This window comes from Heterocephalus glaber, unplaced genomic scaffold, assembly GCF_053883595.1.
Source record: "Heterocephalus glaber isolate CG9 unplaced genomic scaffold, H.glaber_assembly_v1.0 deba00000122, whole genome shotgun sequence".
Taxonomy (NCBI): domain Eukaryota; kingdom Metazoa; phylum Chordata; class Mammalia; order Rodentia; family Bathyergidae; genus Heterocephalus; species Heterocephalus glaber.
In genome coordinates this window covers 45,904,600-45,922,159 of record NW_028258138.1, presented here as the reverse complement: position 1 = coordinate 45,922,159, position 17,560 = coordinate 45,904,600, and the positions used below count along the sequence as shown (strand labels likewise).

The 17,560-nt window shown below is 35.9% G+C and overlaps 1 protein-coding gene across 1 annotated transcript in view; it reads right to left on the bottom strand.

Moving 5' to 3' along the window:
* Positions 1-17,560, bottom strand: part of Epha6 (EPH receptor A6) — a 916,320-nt gene that overhangs the window by 35,087 nt on the left and 863,673 nt on the right. The window contains 1 exon segment of the mRNA XM_021238833.2: positions 4,714-4,863. Coding sequence (XP_021094492.1) covers positions 4,714-4,863 — 150 coding nt within the window.

The following is a 17,560-nucleotide window of genomic DNA, read 5'->3' as shown; positions in this document are numbered from 1 at the left end:
CCTCAAACTCCTCTCTACTTGCTCTTTATAGAAAATATAATAATTTTTTGTAGATTATACTTACCCTATTGTACTATATAAGACACTACAACTTATTCTTCCTGCTTAACTGTATCATGATACTCCTGTCTCCCCTTATGAGCCTCTATTTTTAACTTCTATGAAATCAACTCTTTAAGCTTCCACATATCAGTATTTGGCTTTTAAGGGCATGGTTTACTTTACTTAACACAATGGAAGCCTGAGTTTCCTAATTCCCCATCCCTATCCCAAATTACACTCATTGCAATGATTGGCACATGTGTAGTAACTGATTGCTGAATGGCTAAACAGATTGCACCTGTGGTTATTTTTGTTAGGCTTTTTATACACTAACACTCTGATTTTTCTCCTTTTCTTTTCCTAACATACAATACCACTGACCTTTGGGAAACTCATTACATTATGCACTAAGGCAGATTCTGCAAACTCAGAATTGCTCATTGTAATAAAATATACCAGTCTGCAAAATAAGAAACTATTTTATAAAAACTATCTGAAATTTCCTAAACCCATTTAAAAATTCTAAAGTATGTTAACATTACATTTGGTATGTGCTCATAGCTTTGCTAAACTTATCAAAATATAGTAAAATATATAAAATATTCAAACAGAACATAGTTGAATTTTTATTATCGATCATATTACTTTATTTAAAATGCATATTGGTTGGAAAAAGTCAAACATAAGATAAATGAGGAATGTAGGACAAATAGGGAATATGCAGTATTTGGAGAGAGCAGCTGGGAAATTTTTGATTAAGCTATTGCTGCTTTCAAACAGAAATTCTGGCTACAGGATCTGTCACAGATATGCTGAATTCCAATATGTTTAGCTAAACATAATTCCAACTCTCTTTACAGTAACAGCAAAAACTATTTACAGGATACATGAAAGATTTTAGCTCTTGCTACTTTCCTCTAGTCTTATATTTATCTGAGGACCTCAAGATTTAGGTTTTTCCAACCCCAGAACTCCTCTTATTGTTCTCCCTATTCTCATTTTTGTTTGTCTATTCTTTGTTAACCTGTAACAAGACTGAAAATACACTTACTTAGACCCTACCTTGCCCTGTAAAAAGAATCAAGTTCTGGGTAGAGAAAGCATTCAACCTTGTGCCATGGGACTGGCAATCCTGAACAAAGGAGAATGGGATTAATGTCAGGAGTCTACTCCTGGCTGCAACAGCTTCTCCAGTTCCAGAAAGAGTCTTTGTGGCCAAATGAGGTTTAATAGACAAAACCGCTCTCTAAATGGTCATGTTGGACACAGATCTTCAAGATCCATGGCCAGGATAGCTGTGTAAACTGTTGGGTAAGATCCAGGCAGGGAGAAGCTGACAACAGAGTCTGGACTACCGTAGGCAATAATTAAGAACAATTTACATGGTGGCTTATGTTGAAAATTGCACATTTAGGCTTTTTTCCTGCAGAAGTGGCTGCCTAAAGCATCTGTCTTAGGGCCTGGCATCTTCACTTTACCTGCTGCACTCTGTGAAAGTCCTATCTGATTCTTGGCACCCACACTGTGATCAAGAAAGTCCTAAACTTTAGGAAATAACAGTTTGAATCGTATTTTTTAAAGTACTGAAGTTGAACCCAGAGCCTTCACACTGATCTACAGCTCGGACTTGCTTTTATTATTTGTTTATTTTTAAATTTTGAGGCAGGGTCTCTCTAAGTCACTCAGTTTCTTTGGCTGGGCTCAAACTTGTGACCCATTACACTTGGTCTGTGTGCATAGCTTTGCTAAACTTATCAAAATATAGTAAAATATATAAAATATTCAAACAGAACATAGTTGAATTTTATTATCTATCATATTACTTTCTTTATTTAAAATGCATCTTCTTGGAAAATGTCAAACATAAGATTATACTTTGACCAAATAAATAAGGGATGGAGGACAAATAGGGAAAACCTAGTATTTGGAGAGAGCAGCTGGGAAATTTTTGATTAAGCCATTTCTGGTTTCAAACAGAAATTCCCAAAGTGATAATTATTCTTTTCAAAGATTATAAAATCTTAGCATGTTATTATTAATAGTCACATTTCAAATCTTCTCGAGCCTTTTATTGTATTTATTGGTCATCAAACTGAGGTAATGAAAAATGAAGCGACTTTCATGACTGAATATTAATTCATATAACCATGGTCATTGACACTAAACTGGTAACTGGAATGTACCTTAGGAGACAAGAAAATCTAGGAGTTAGAAAAAAGTCATGGGACTGCTCTTTGTATTTATTTGTCTCATTCTATTATAAGAATGTTTATGAGTGTCTAATAAGAATGACTATGACTTACGATCATAAATGAATGACTTTTATAAATATATTCTACAGTATACACAATTTATTTCATTAAACCCTCAGTATTTCTTACCTTCTGTTCTTGCTTTTTTCACCCATTAATAGTGATTACCATATCACATATTATGTCTTTTACTTATTTATATTTATACAGTCTGTCTCTCTCCTACTAAAGTGTAAGGTCCATGAGTGCAAGAGCCCACCAGCTCTGCTTGGGGAGCTATGTGGACTGTTAAACAACCACCACCAAAAACACCATTATTCCTTCTTTTCTTTTCTTTGGCCATGAGTTAGTCTGGGAGTTTATTAGAATGATTTCCAAAGAGCACTGACAAATCAATTGCTATGTGATTCTAGGATAATGTTAGTTCTCTATGCTTCAGTCTTATGCCCAACTAAACAAAGGGACTGGACTAATTTTTACGGTCCTTTCCAGGTGTAACATTTGTTCTCTTCTGTAACCCTGATTCCTAGACTAGAGAAAGCATCTAGTAAATAATTTAAATGAATATATTAGTACAGCAGTGCTTGTACATAATGTGCAAATAAATATACATATTCATCTGTAAATACTAAAGAACTTTTTACTCATAGGATTGTATTAGTAAAGTTTAGCACCCTCTAAGGAAGGCAATATTTAGATGTTTAACTCTCAGGGAATTGGTTAAAGCAAGCCTAAATGACATAATAAAAGAAGTACTTGCAGCACAGCCTCTTCCTTGTAGTGAAGACTCATCAGGAGGGTTCTTAATTTTGGAGATTTGCTTGGCTAGCTTATTTCTGTTGTGTCAAAATAGAATAAGTAGGCAAATGATACTGTGGTTTAGAGCACAGCAGGAACTGTAGTGACATCAGGACTTCCATTACCTCAGCTAACTGATTAAAAATAACAACAAAATAACAGACAATAAAAAATAAAAGAAAATCTTAACTCAAAATGTGAGTTTATTTCAGGAGTAAAGGACAAATCTGTCTCTGGAATGAAACATTAAGAAGAGCTGGAAGACAGTCAGGAATTACCCCATAGAAGGCCATGTGGCAGTGTGGCAGGGGAGAGCAATGAGATCCTACAAATAAAATTCCCTGAAGAATAGCAGACTGTAGTCAAATATCTTTACTCTAAAATGTTTAAGTATTAAAGGTGGAGCAGAGGTTGCTGGTTATGGCATATCTGTATATGAGGCCAGATGCTCTGCAGCACTGCCACGCTGGCTTTGTGTTTTGATGTTATGCTTTGGAGAGCAAAGACTGAGCAGCATATTTGACCTCAACTCTGCTATGGTGTAGCTTTCTGGACTTGGCATTATCTACAATCAGTAGACACCCACAGAACTGAGCTACGGATGCAATTCAATGTGACACAGAGAAACATTAGCTGTTGCCAGCTAACTAAAATCCAATCTTGTCTATGCCTGACATTAGAAAAGGACTTTCTCTGTTACTTAAGTACTTAAGAAACTTGAACAGTTTGAAGTTGGGATGGAATAATAAAATGTGAGGTGGGGAGGTGTAAGAGCTTTGCGCCAATGATTAACAAAGAAAGCAATGAGATGTTGCAATAAGTGTACTTTGTATGTTCAGGAATTATTTATGGCTATATAGTCTTTCTTTGTATCTATGGACATTTAAAATCACATCAGAGGTCATTTTCCATCACCATTGTCTCAGAAACCATCAGTTGCTTTGAGGAAAGCAAATGAGTAGACAGTGCCTAAATTCTGAAATGAGGAAGCAGGAAATGAAAATATATTTTCAGTTTGGACAGTGCACTGATCACCATTTCTATCATCATGGACAGGTCATAGAGGTAAAACGTGTGAACTATCCTGTTCTATAATATTATCAGCCACCAAAGTAATTGTATAGAGAAAATAAAAGTAAGACAGATTGCACAAAAGATCATGTATCTCAAAAGAACAATTCTAGATGACATATATTGATAAAGCATTGCCTGAAAGCATTTACTCTTTCTTGAAAGTGATATCTAGACTAAATTTATTTGCCTTCTATGGCAGTACACTGAATTGCTTTATGGTAGAAATGAAAAGTAGGCATTACTCTTTCATTTTACTTGTAGGTTCAGACTTCTGGATGAGCACAGTCTTTCACATTAGAACAATGAGGAAATCTTAGAGGTAACATGCGGAGCAGGAGCTCATAGGGCAAAGCCTTTTAGCTGGCCTAGACTTCAAAATCAACTCACAGTGAAAGTTTCCTCAGCTTCTCAAACCTAGCCATTGACCCAGAGCAACTCTTAAAAAGGTAAGGGCTAATCTGAGTGAGAACAAAAGGTGTATTTCTCCCTCAAAAGCTAATGTCTTTACAGCTACAGAATGACAGCACTGTCCCTGCAGCACACTTACATCTTGGTTAGACATTTCCCAGTAAGGTCTCTCTCCATAGGACATGACCTCCCACATGACGATGCCATAGCTCCATGCATCACTTGCTGAGGAGAATTTTCGGTAGGCAATAGCCTCTGGAGCTGTCCACCTTATGGGGATTTTCCCACCCTGAAAAATAAATTGAAGATTTCTCAGTTCATTCACAAGTAAATTAAGAAACAAAGTGGTATTCTAATTAAATATCTTTTGTTAGAAAGATTTAAATACTACAGAACAGTGTTGGCATTTTAAATTAAAAGTCAGAATAATATTAAAATGTCAGAAATAATTTTCCTATATCAGTGAAAAGAAGCTTTAATAGGAAAAAAGTCACACTTCAAAAATATTTTATTTTGTTCATTAAAGAAATTTATTTTTACTTTAGATTCACACAATTAAATCCAGTATTATGCCATTTGAAGAAAGTTCCAGATTATAGGATATTAAAACTACATATCATTCAACACTCATTAAGCATTATATTACATTTCTAAATAATAATGACTGCAAAGCTCTAACTTAATTGAACAGAGTGGTTAAATACAGAACTGAGATATTCTGCACCAATTTATCCGAATTACTTCTTTTTCTTCCTTTTCATTTACTATGATTATATTTATTTTAAAGAAAAAGATTACTTAAGACTATACAAGAGCACTTGAGAAGGATAATATTTTTTAAAAACCACTTTAGGCTAGCTTTTATTTTCTCTTTTCAGTGGTCAAGTTAACACTTGAACATATTATAGATTAAATTGCACGAATTTAAGCTATACTGCTCAAGTATTAAAGTCTGCCATTGTATTATACTTAAATTTTATTAATATTTATTACATTTTATCTTCTGAAACACGCTATAAATCCCTTTTACTGCAGTGACAAGAATAAAATAATTCATCCATTTGATTTACAATCTTTAAAATTTTTGCAGTCTGAATTCCAAGTTGGGACGATAAGGGAAATTCCACCGCCACTAGATGGCGGTAGAGAACAAGGAGCGGCTCCAGGTCGCGTTTCAACAAGCGAAGGCTTCAGTTAACAGCAAAATTATTTCCAACAGTCAGAACCCAAAGCAATGGAAATGTTTCGACATTATCAGTATTTTCAGTCACCATTTTCACTATCACAACATCTGCTCTCCCACTGAAGGAAAAGTCTGTTGTTAAAGGGAATATGAGTGGAAAGAAAGGGTATGCCTTTCGCCTCTTAAGGAATTTAGCTCAAACAAATCTTTTAAGGTGAATTTATTAATTATTAATTGAGTAATTAATCATTACTTATTTAGTAATCCAAATACTATTTACTTGAAGAGTAAAGGGATTCTTATGAGATGAGAACCATTTAGGTGCACCAGCGTCAGTGAAAGAATTAATGGAGTCCTAATTTCAAAGACTATTAGCATGGAATTGTCAGAAGGAGCCTTGGGGAAAACACCTTGAATCCAATCTCCAGATTTTACAGATGAACAGACTGAGCCTAGGGTTTAGCGATATGGAGATTTCTTATCATATTATTATGTACCTAATGTCTACTAATGCTGTCACAATAGTATTATTGGACATGGACATAAAGATGTAAATACTTCAGCATAGAGGTAGAAGTTGGATTCAACTAAGTTTAATGTTTTAACACAAATTTGTAAACACATATCAGAGCAGTTAAATGGAAGGGAGCCTGAGGACTGATGTTTTCACTCTTTGGGACAGAGTTTAAAAGCAGCATAAATTTAAGACTAGAAAAATTTTCAGAGAATGATGCAGTTTAAGAGGATGGGGGAAAAGGTGGGCACAGGGAGTTATAAGGATTCATTCTTTAACCTGAAGTAGAGTTGCCAGAAAAAAAAGACAGGACCCACAGTTAAAACTGAATTTCAGATAAATATCAAATCACTTTTTAGTATATCCCATGAAGAATTTTTTTGTACAAGTGTGTCCCAAATATCGAATGAGACTTATATGTACTAAAAATATCATTTACCTGCAATTCGAACTTACATGGGCATGGTTTATATTTATTTGGTAAATCTGGTAATCCCAAACAAGACACTAACAAAATTAAGAAATGGAAACATTGTAAATGCTTTAATTGAAGATAAAGTGATGTTCTGAAACAAACTGGTATAGTCTTTATGAGGGGACAGGGACACTTTTACTTGTACTTGTGAACAAATACTACAACGTCCTTGTTTAACCGTATGTTTGGGGCTAAAGTGCCTCAGTTTTGTTGCTCTGCACATTGAAGCCACTTAAGTAAAACTCAGGCTCATTTCAAATATGGAAGCCACACATTCAGAGAATAAAGACCAGATCCGTAGATTTGAGCTAGTGAGCGGCAGTCTCATCTGACATTTCTGACTCTGGAGCTTTCTTTGTTCTGGCAAACAAAATGTGGAAGTCTGAACTACTAATCTATCTGGCTGTTCATTTGCTAAATCTTTGTGAGTTTAATAAGAGGCCAAAAAAAAAAAGAGTTAATGGCTATTTTATGTTCCTTCATCTTTTCACTTATAATCGATATCTCACATAAATGATTCATATGTAAATTTATATTTTAAGTAACTTGATATAATATTTAAAGGACAATTTTCTCAAATTTCTTCATAACACTTGCTTTTTCCCTGAAGGGGAAAGTATACAGAATATTTGACAAATAGCTTTGTTACCTGCTGTGATCTGAATCGTGCTCCCTCAAAACATACAATGAAGTCTTATCCCCCAAAAGGATCATATTTAAACACAAGGTTTTTAAAGAGGTAATTAAGAGTAAATTAAATCATAAGGATCTGGCTCTAACCAGCGTGATTGGTATCCGTATAAGAAGATGAGCAGACAGCACAGGTGTACAGGCACAGAGAAAAGGCTGTGAGGAAAATCCTCAGAATGAAGCCAGTCATCTGTGAGCCAAAAAGGGAGGCTTCAGGCAGAGCCAAACTTTCTGACACATTGATCTTGGGCCTTCTAGTCTCCAGAACAGTGAGAAATAAATTCTATTGTTAAAGGTATCCAATTTATTTTATTTTCTCATGGCAACCTCAGCAGACTAATTAATACACTATGCCCATAAAAACGTTTTTTGAAAGTATTGGTGAAAATGAGCACTGCTGCACAATAAACAGTACATCTTTATTTTGTTCTGTTACCTTGAAATGGGAAGTGTGAGCTAGAATAAATCTTAAAAGGAAGTATTGCCTTAGTCATTTTCCCCATTGCTGGAACAAAATATCTGACACCTGCAACTCTAGGGAGGAGAGGTTTATTTTGGCTCACAGATGTTAAAGGTTTCAGTCTGTAGTTGGCTGACTCCAAGGGAGGGTGGCATGGAGAGGGGGATGGTAGAGGAAAAAGTGCTCATCTCTTGGTGTCCAGGAAGCAGAGAGTCCAGAGAGGAGCCAGGAAGGACTACATAACCCTCCAGACGACACTCATAGTGATGGCCTTTTCAAACCAGACCCCACCTCTTAACAGCAAACCAGCTGTAACTCTTCCATAATCCAGTCACCTTACAGAAGCCCCACCTATAAGTTCATGAAGCTCTTAGGGGGCTTCTAGATATAAATCATAACATTCTGCCCTTGGCCCCCCCAAAACTCATGTGCATCTCTTTATACAAAATACATTTTGTCCATCTTTAAGAGTTGCCAAAGTCTTAACAGATTCAGCATTGCTGAAAAGTCCAAATCTAAAGTCTCCTCTGAGACATAAAGCAAACTCTTAGCTGTGGGCCTCTATAAAAATCAAAAGGCAAGTTTAACATTGGTGACATACAAAGGCATAGAATAAACATTCCCATTCCAAAAAGGAGAAATGAGATAGAAAGCAGTGAGACTACAGCAAGACTGAAACCCAGCAGGGGGATCATTTAATCTTGTAGCACCATGTCTAGTACTTGGGGCAAATTGTGGCAAGAAATTGAACTCTAAATGGTGTGGGAGGCTCTGCCATTACAGCTTTGCCTGTTGTAACACACGTAGTTTCTCTTTTGGGGTGGCTCCACTTACTGCTTGTGGGCTTCATCAGCTAAAATTCTATGTTCTTGGCATCTCCAACTTGCTGGGGTTTCCACTGCACACTTGGCTTCACTCTCACAGCTTCATGTACTATGCTTTCATGTACTACACTGCCTGCCCTCCCAGGCCTTTTTCTGAAATCTGGGTGGAAGCATTCCAGACCCCCTCAACTTTTGCACTCTGCATGCCTGTAAAATAAGAACCATGTGGACTATACCAAGTTCTGTTGCCACCTAGGGCAGTAGCAAGGTTTCCTTGTATCATGGTTGTACAGGTCTCCAACTGCCTGGATCCTGAGCACTGTGAAATGAATCCTGGCAAATAAATTCCCTAGGTGGCCCTTTTTTGAGCATGGTACCCTGGGGGCCTCTTCTCAAATGAAAGCTTGGCGGACTTGTACCCCTGAGCTTGCAATGGATGGAGTCTTGCAGACTCCTCACATGTCCTCAAGGCATCTTTCCTGTTGTCTCAATGCAAAGTACTTTGCCTATTTTTAATCATTTTTTTTAGCAACCAAGATCTTCTCTGCTCCACCTTACAGGCACTCTCTTACTGGCAAAACAGAAAATTCTTCAAGTGGATTTTTCCTCCTGATTTTCAGTATAAACCTGGCTTAAAGCAGCAACCAATATCCATGCTATAGCTTGAATGTTAAGCTGCCTTGAAATTTCCTTCGCTTGATTATTTAGCCCACTGTCTTTAATATCATTCTCCTAAAAACTCTCAAGATTTGAGAAAAATGTAGGGAAATTTTCTGCCAGAGGATAACACACATGGCTTGGAATCCAACTGTCATTGGAGCCCTTGTTCCCAACTAAAACCTGCTGAGCCAGGTATTCCCCTACCACCACCTTTTTGTCAACATTCTGGTATTCTGAGCTATTACTAGAATCTCCTGTCAAGATTGGCTTGCTGCTTCTACAGCTAGCATTTCCAAACTTTTCCAAATTCCTCTCAAGGACCAGTTAGAAAATCATTTAAGCCATATGGTCAAGTACAGTCATAGCCATGACCTACTTCTCTGTCTCAGTCAACCTGTTTTGTCAGTTTCCTTATTGCTGGGACAATATACCTTACACATGCAACTTAAAAGCGGAGAGGTTTATTTTGGCTCACATTTTTAGAACTTTTAGTCTTTGCATGGTGGGCAGCATAGTAGAAGGGCCTGGGCAGTGAGGAAAGCCGCTTGTGTCATGGTGGTAGGAAGCAGAAAGAGTCAAGGGAGGAGCCAGGAAAGGTCCAGATCATGCTGTGACTTGCCTCTTCTGATCAGAGCTCATTGCCTAATACCAAGTCAGCCTTAATGCCCCTATAATACAATCACCTTCCAAAACATCTGCCTATGGGTGCAGGAGCCTCTTGAGGGACATTAGATATAAATCATAAGAAATATAAAAGAGCAAGACAGAAGTTTAATGTAAAACTACAATTCTAATTGACAAAATATATGATAATATGAACCTGATAGTATGCACAAACTGGAATAATTCTGAACACGTATGTGACAGAGATAAGGAAACATTCAAATATTTTTTCAGTGGGAGGATAAACATTGTATACAGCATATATCTATTGTAGGATAAAAGCAGAAAGGAAGAGACCCCTCCAGATTACTGCATGGTCTCTATTTCCTACATAGAGGAAACAAAAATCCAATTGTCCTTTATCTTTTTTTTTTTTTTTTTTTTACGATAGCCTGAGTGGACCAGCTTAAACTTTTGTGGCTTAATCTTACCTACATGCACTCACTCCTGATTTTGAATCATAGAAGCAAAACACTAAGGTGGTTTTTTTCCTTAAAGCTTTAACCACCAGATGTTTGTTTCAGGTTCCAGGAATGAACAAATATTACTTTAGATTTCAAATTACAATCAATGGAACATTACATGTTGCTTTACCATATGTTTATTAGAGAAGGAAAAAGTTGCCAGAGATGCTAATCAAAATGACTGAATGTAATTCAAAAACATTTTCATTTACTAATCTCTTTCTTATATAGCAAGCTTAACTACTAAGGGGACAAAAAAAATGAAGTAAGCAAACTAGATCGCTACCTAAATGTTTCTTAGTAAATGTTTCCCCTCTGTTTTTCAAGTCATATTCAGTGTTATCTAATTAGTAGGTAGTGGGTGGTAGCTGAAAAGGTGCTGAACAGGGAACCAGAGGTTCTGCATACTTATATATCCTTGTACACACTAAGCCCTCAGAGTGGAGTTGCACAATAGGTTGTTTAACATGCGAGTTTTAGAATTTAACCCTCTTCAGAAGAGTGACTAGTCAATTGATATATGGTAACATTACAGAGGCTTTTTACTGAAACCCAAAGAAAGCTTCCAGAGAAGCAAAAACACTTAAAGATACCTCCATTTTTGACTCACTAGATTTAATGGTTATGAAGGCAAAGGGTTTGAATAGAGAATAAGCTGCCTGCAGACTTTCCTTTTATTGTCTCCTCAATCCATCTTTGAGGTGCTCAAACTTCAGCAAAAATAAGAATTAAGGCATAAAAACACATATACTACATTTAAAGGACAATTTAATGAGTTGTAGAAACACTTTAAACAATATTTTTCTTTACAAACTGAAAACTGTAGGTGAGATGCAACTCTACTATAATTCATTATGTGACACTGAATGAGTCTTAACCCTTCAACTATTAGATTTTAAATCTGTAACATGAAAAGATTTAGATTAATAGCCATAAAATAGTGAGGTATAATGATTTTAAATATTTGCTCACAGTTTCTTGGCTCTAGTTAGATTTCGAGAGATAGGTTAAATGGGTTGGTACCTAGAAATGTATGAGCAGACAGTCTGATGACAGGCAGAAAGGAAAACAAGAAGTTCTTGGGTTACATCATGATAATTGATGGCCACCATGATTATTCTAAATGGTAAACAAGAGATTAAATAACTGAAATATCTTTTGTTTGAAAGGGCAGCAGTATGAATGAATAACACCTGAGAAATATATGAAACCAAGACACTGACCTTCTCACATCTTTTTATATTTATTTATTTATTTATTTATTTATTTATTTATTTATTTAGGTCCCAGGGATCGAACTCAGGACCTTGCACTTGTGAGGCAGGCGGTGGAACCACTGAGCTAAATTCCCGGCCCTCACACCTTTTTATTTTTAACTTTTAATAGGTAACCATCGGTTCTTTGGAAAACTCACTATATGCAGCTTTGTTGATGTCAGAAGATACTAACTAACGTGTTTATTAAAGGTTTACCTTAAATTTTTAATTGTTTGTCAGTAAAATTTTCTGTGTGGCAGAAATGCTTTGATTTTAACAGTACTGCTGGAGGGATGAGCATTTTCAAGCCTCTATTTTAATTCACTATGGTGCCCAGGAAAATTATGGCAAATCACAGGAAGTGCTCACCTACACCAGTTATCTCAACAACAGTCACGGGGGTGGTGGTTCTTCTGTCTCTTGGGAATTACTAATCTTGAGAAATAAGTTCATTTTTCATAGTTTGTATTCTCATATCAATAAATTATAATATTATACTACAGAACTATACTATTGTGTGTGTGTGTGTGTGTGTGTGTGTGTGTTTGGTGCTAGAAATCAAACCCAGGGTCACTGATCTACTTCCTCATCCCTGTTCATGCCTTTAAGACTACTTTACCCCTTTTTAGAGACGCAAGTACAACCCTTTTTCACTGAGGCTTACTTTAGTGTTCTGTGAAATATTATTCTTTTCTGAAATATAAGGATAATATGTCTTCACTTGAAGAAAGATTAAAAACTAATAATGGAAATAATTTACTTGTAGACGCAAAGGACAAACCTCATATTTTGGCCTCTGGATAACATGTATTAAATGAGTTAATTAAGAAAGTATATGTCAAATACCTCTTAGCTGCCGCTCTGCAGCAGAAACTCAGTAAATGTTATTGCTTAATGTTGTTTCCTTAGCTTATACATTATAACTTGTCCAGTTCAGATTAGCACCCCAGTTCCCTCATTTAAACCATCTGTACAGTGCCTAGGCTCAGGGATGATCTTGTTCTCAAACATGGCCACTTTATTTTTATTTTATTTTTTTAAGATTAAATGATTTATCAATTTTCTCTACTCAGAAATTTATACATTGATACAATATTTTTCTTCTAAAATACTTTTGATCATGTTATTTTATCTCATGTATCATTAATTAAAAGATTTCTGAGTTATACTGAGGGTTTTAAAATTTTCTATTTCAATTTATTTTTTATTTTTTTATTTTAAAAAATCATATTCTTTGCTTTTATTGGAATTTCTATTCAGAATGAGTATGTAAGTGTTAGCAGTATGTCATGATTATACCCTTTTTAAAAAAAAATTTTTTTTATTGGTAAATTTTAGGTATACAAGACAATTATGTTTCTCATTGGGAACTTGTACCTTTACATGATGCATCTTGGTTATTTTTTCCCCATTCCTAGCCCTCCCTTCACACCCTCCACCCTTCCCTATTTACAAAGACTTTATTTCCATTTCTCAGCATTTTTCCTTTCCCTTCTTTCCTTTCCCCTGCCCCTCCCACTACCCCTACCCTTTTGGACCTTTTCTTCCTATTTTGCATTATCGATTATTCATTCTAATCATTGGTACATTTTAGGTATACAATATAATGACATTCATCATTGGAAATTTGTACCTTTACATAATCTCTCTTGGTTCTTATTTTTCACCCTTGCCCAGCCCTCCCTTCAACCCCTCCATTCCTCCCTATTTACAAAGATTTTGTTCCTATTTTTCCAGTTTCTCATATTAATCCCATTCCCTTCTATCCTTTCCCCTAGCCATCCCATCTCCTTCCCCTTTGCCCCTTTTCTTCCTATTTCACATTACCTATTATACATTTTAGTCCTTATTTACACTTTCAGTTTCTCACACCAGAGAAACTATTTGGTATTTATACATGTGTGTCCTATTTATTTCACTTAAGAGTATTGCCTCAATGTGCATCCACTTAGCCATAAATGTCTCTAATTTCTCATTTTTTATGGCTGAGTACTACTCCATTTTATAAAAAAACCAATTTTTTATAAAAATTTATAAAAAAATTTTCTTTATCCAGTCTCAAGTTGATGGGCATTTGGGCTGTTTCCAAGTTTTAGCTATCACAAACTGTGCTGCTATGAACATGGGCGCACATATATCACTGTGGTATGATTCTTTTAATTCTTTGGGGAAGATCCCCAGCAGTGGAATAGCGGGGTCAAATGGGACTTCCAGTCCTAGTTCTTTGAGGTATCTCCATACTGATTGCCACAGTGGTTGCACCAGTCTACACTCCCACCAGCAGTGGAGCAGGGTTCCTCTTTCCCCACAGCCCCACGACAGCATTTGTTATTGGTTGATTTCATGATAGCAGCCATTCTTTCTGGAGTGAAGTGGAATCTCAGCATTGTTTTCATTTGCATCTCTCGAATGACCAATGATGTTGAACATTTTTTCATGTATTTATTTACTATTTCTACTTCTTTGTCTGAGAAATGTCTGTTCATTTCAGATGCCCATTTTTGGATTGGGTCTTTAAATTTGGGAGGTCTAATCTTTTTAAATTCTTTATAGATTGGATAGTAGACCTTCGTCTGAGGAAGAGCAGGTGAAGATTTTTTCCCACATTGTGGGTTGTCTCTTCATACTGCCGGTGGTTTCTCTTGCTGTGCAGAAGCCTTTTAATAAGAAGAGATCCCACTTGTTGCTGAAGACATATTTTATTCATCTTCAGACTTCACAGATGGTATTCTGTTATCAAGGATCATCATCTATGATCGAATGCTAGCAGACCAGAATTCGGCCTAAAGTTGACTTGCATGATAATAGCTGTCTGGATTTGTCTTTCTTAAGTGTTTCTCTTCTTTATGTGAAAACATGGCATATTGGATAAGCTACTTTCCTTCAAAATGCACTCATAAATACTGTCACATACACACACATGGTATTTCATGAATGTCATGGGATTCACAGAGGCCACATTACTCTTATTCTATGCAAAAACCCCTTGTGACATATCAAAAATATATATTTTTTTCTTAAATTGAGACAAAATATTTGTATAATTTTATAGGGTACATTATGGAAACCTGATACGTGTATATAAAGTGTAATGATAAAATCAAGGAAAAAAGCACTTACATCTTTTCAAACATTAATCATTTTTAAGTGTTGGAATTGTGTACTCCTCTAGTCATTTTGAAATATATCATAGATTGCGTTAACCAATAGTTACCCTTTGCACTATAAAAAACCAGAACTGATTCCTCCTTTTCTAACTGTGTTTAGTGTCCCCTATTTAACATCTTTCCTTTTCCTCTCACAGTTTGCTGTCTCTAGGAACCACTATTCCCTGTTTTATCAGATGATTGATTTTTTAGTTTCAACAAGTCATTGGCTCTTAATAACGGCTGTGTTTTGAATGTGTCACCAAAAGCTCATGTGTTGGAAATTTAATACCCAGTGCAGCAGTGCTGGGTGGGGGACTTTAGGTCATGAGGGCTCCATTCTTATGAATGGATTCATATCTTTAGTGTGGGAGTGAATTAGTCATCATAGGAGTGGGTTCCTGATAAAAAGAATGAGTTTGGTCTCTCTCTCTCTTTCTCTCTCTCTTGCCTGGCATGCATGTATTGTCTTGCCCTTCTGGAGCAGGATGATATAGGCAGCAAGAAGGTACTTGCCAACCATTGACCTGGATGTCCCAGCCTCTGCAATTGTAAGAAATAAATCCCCATTCTCCATAAATTGTCCAGTCTCAGATATTCTGTTACAGCTACACAAAACAGACTATGACAGAAACTAGTTTTTATAGGATGGTAAACACTATAGAAATCTATGGTAAATGGCAAAGTTTTAGGCAACAAATATATGAAACTAGTCTTTTTTTATAACTCCATATATGACAGACTTCCTGATGGCTGTACCATGTTCCGGGCCTTTACTGTCAGTGCCAAGGACTTTTGAAGGATGTTGTCTCAAAGTCTTGGATTTTTAAAAACCCTGAACTTACTTTTTGTACTTGAGCTGAAAGAGTCTGTTAATTTTTTCATGGCTAAATGATGGTTGTTGATATTGCTGGTATTAAAGAGAATCTAACTATTTCTAGCTAGGAGTGGGCTCTCTACAGCTCTATAACTCCACTGTCTCACCTGGTCACTCAGGCACATGAGCTATTTCCTTCCCTTATCCTTCTGGTCTTTCCACCCTGCCTCCTTCCCCCTCCAACTCTAATCCATCCTCTCTGGTCTGATTATGAAAGAATTATCTACTTTGGAAATTTATATTTGAATGTATTTTCCATAAAAAATAGGGACAGATGAGAAATTATTTCAAATAAACTTGAATGACTAAATCAGCAGGTTTGTTTTCCCTTTGCTAAAAATTTTTATAACTACAGAAAGACTTTCTCATTCTCTTTTTCACACTGTATACCTGGAACTATACTGCATTTTAATGCCTTGTCTAAATGTATAAACAGCTCAATGAATGCTAATTTTTTTGCTCCTGTAATATAACAGTGCTTACTGTGCTATTCAAAGATCAAGAATTAGGATCATTTTCACTTGCTTCTTCCAAAATTGCTCTGGAAAATAATTCATTGCCACCTATTTCTCAGTATTCTCTTTCAATAGGAACATAGGTGCTACATCATTCAACGGATAACACTATTCTGGGGACATCTGTTAAATTACATTTTCTTCTCCATCCTAGGAGGTAGATAATGCAGGACACAATCTAGTATTGCTATAATGTGGGAGAATTAAGCATATGTATTATTATAAGGATTGCTATTACATCTGGGTGTTGATAATTTAAACACTGCTGGCACTGTAGGCAATTTTATTTCAAAATAACCTATCACTCATTATAGTTTTGCAAATATAATGTATGATAAAGTCCTAGAGGGATAGCTAATAATAATAGAGTTGAAAATACTATTATCTTCTCTGAACGGTAGTATTCTTCCCTAGAATCTTCATTGGGTTTTTCTCTCTCTCTGTCACTCCCTCTCCCTGACCTTCTCCTTCTCTCTCTCTCCCCAAGCTCTACAGAAGACTAGTTATGCTAGTCTTTCCTTTCTAGTGTATTTTTAAGGTTTTTCATCTATAGTTTATATGGAAAAGACCTATGGAAATGAGCACAGAAATAATTTTTCCTAAATGTACCATATAAATCATAGAGCACAGAGAGATTATTTTAGGTAATTTGTTAATGTTAATATTACTAACTTTAATATATTGAATCTTTAATGATACAATTCTTCACATACATATTTGAGAGTTTACAAAACATTTTTATCTCAGTGGTCTCAAACTATTGTGCAAAACTAGAGAGGGAATACTTTGTTTTCTTATCAGGTTGCACTATGAAAACACTAGTCATTAAAAGTAGTGATTAATACCTGTACCATCTGTGATGGTTAATTTATGTGTCAACCTGTTTGGTTAGGTCATATCCACACAGCTGATAAAACATTATTTCTAAGTGTAGCTGTGAGGGTATTTCTGTAAGAAGAAATTACTACATAAATTATTAGACTAGTGAGTAAATAATATTCACCTGAGAGCAGAAGCATCAAAATGTACCGAAGGTTTCCACAGAACAAAAGTAAAAGGAAAGGCAAATCTGATATTTCTTGTGGAACCAGGACATCCATCTTCTCTTGTGCTTAGACATCAGAGCTCTAGATTCTCTGTTCTTTGGATTCAGACTCACACAGTGCCCCACACCAGCACACCAGCTGTCATGCATGTGAACTCCAATTAGATAACACCCTCAGGTTTCCTGGTCCTACAGCTTGTGGGAGAAATTTTGT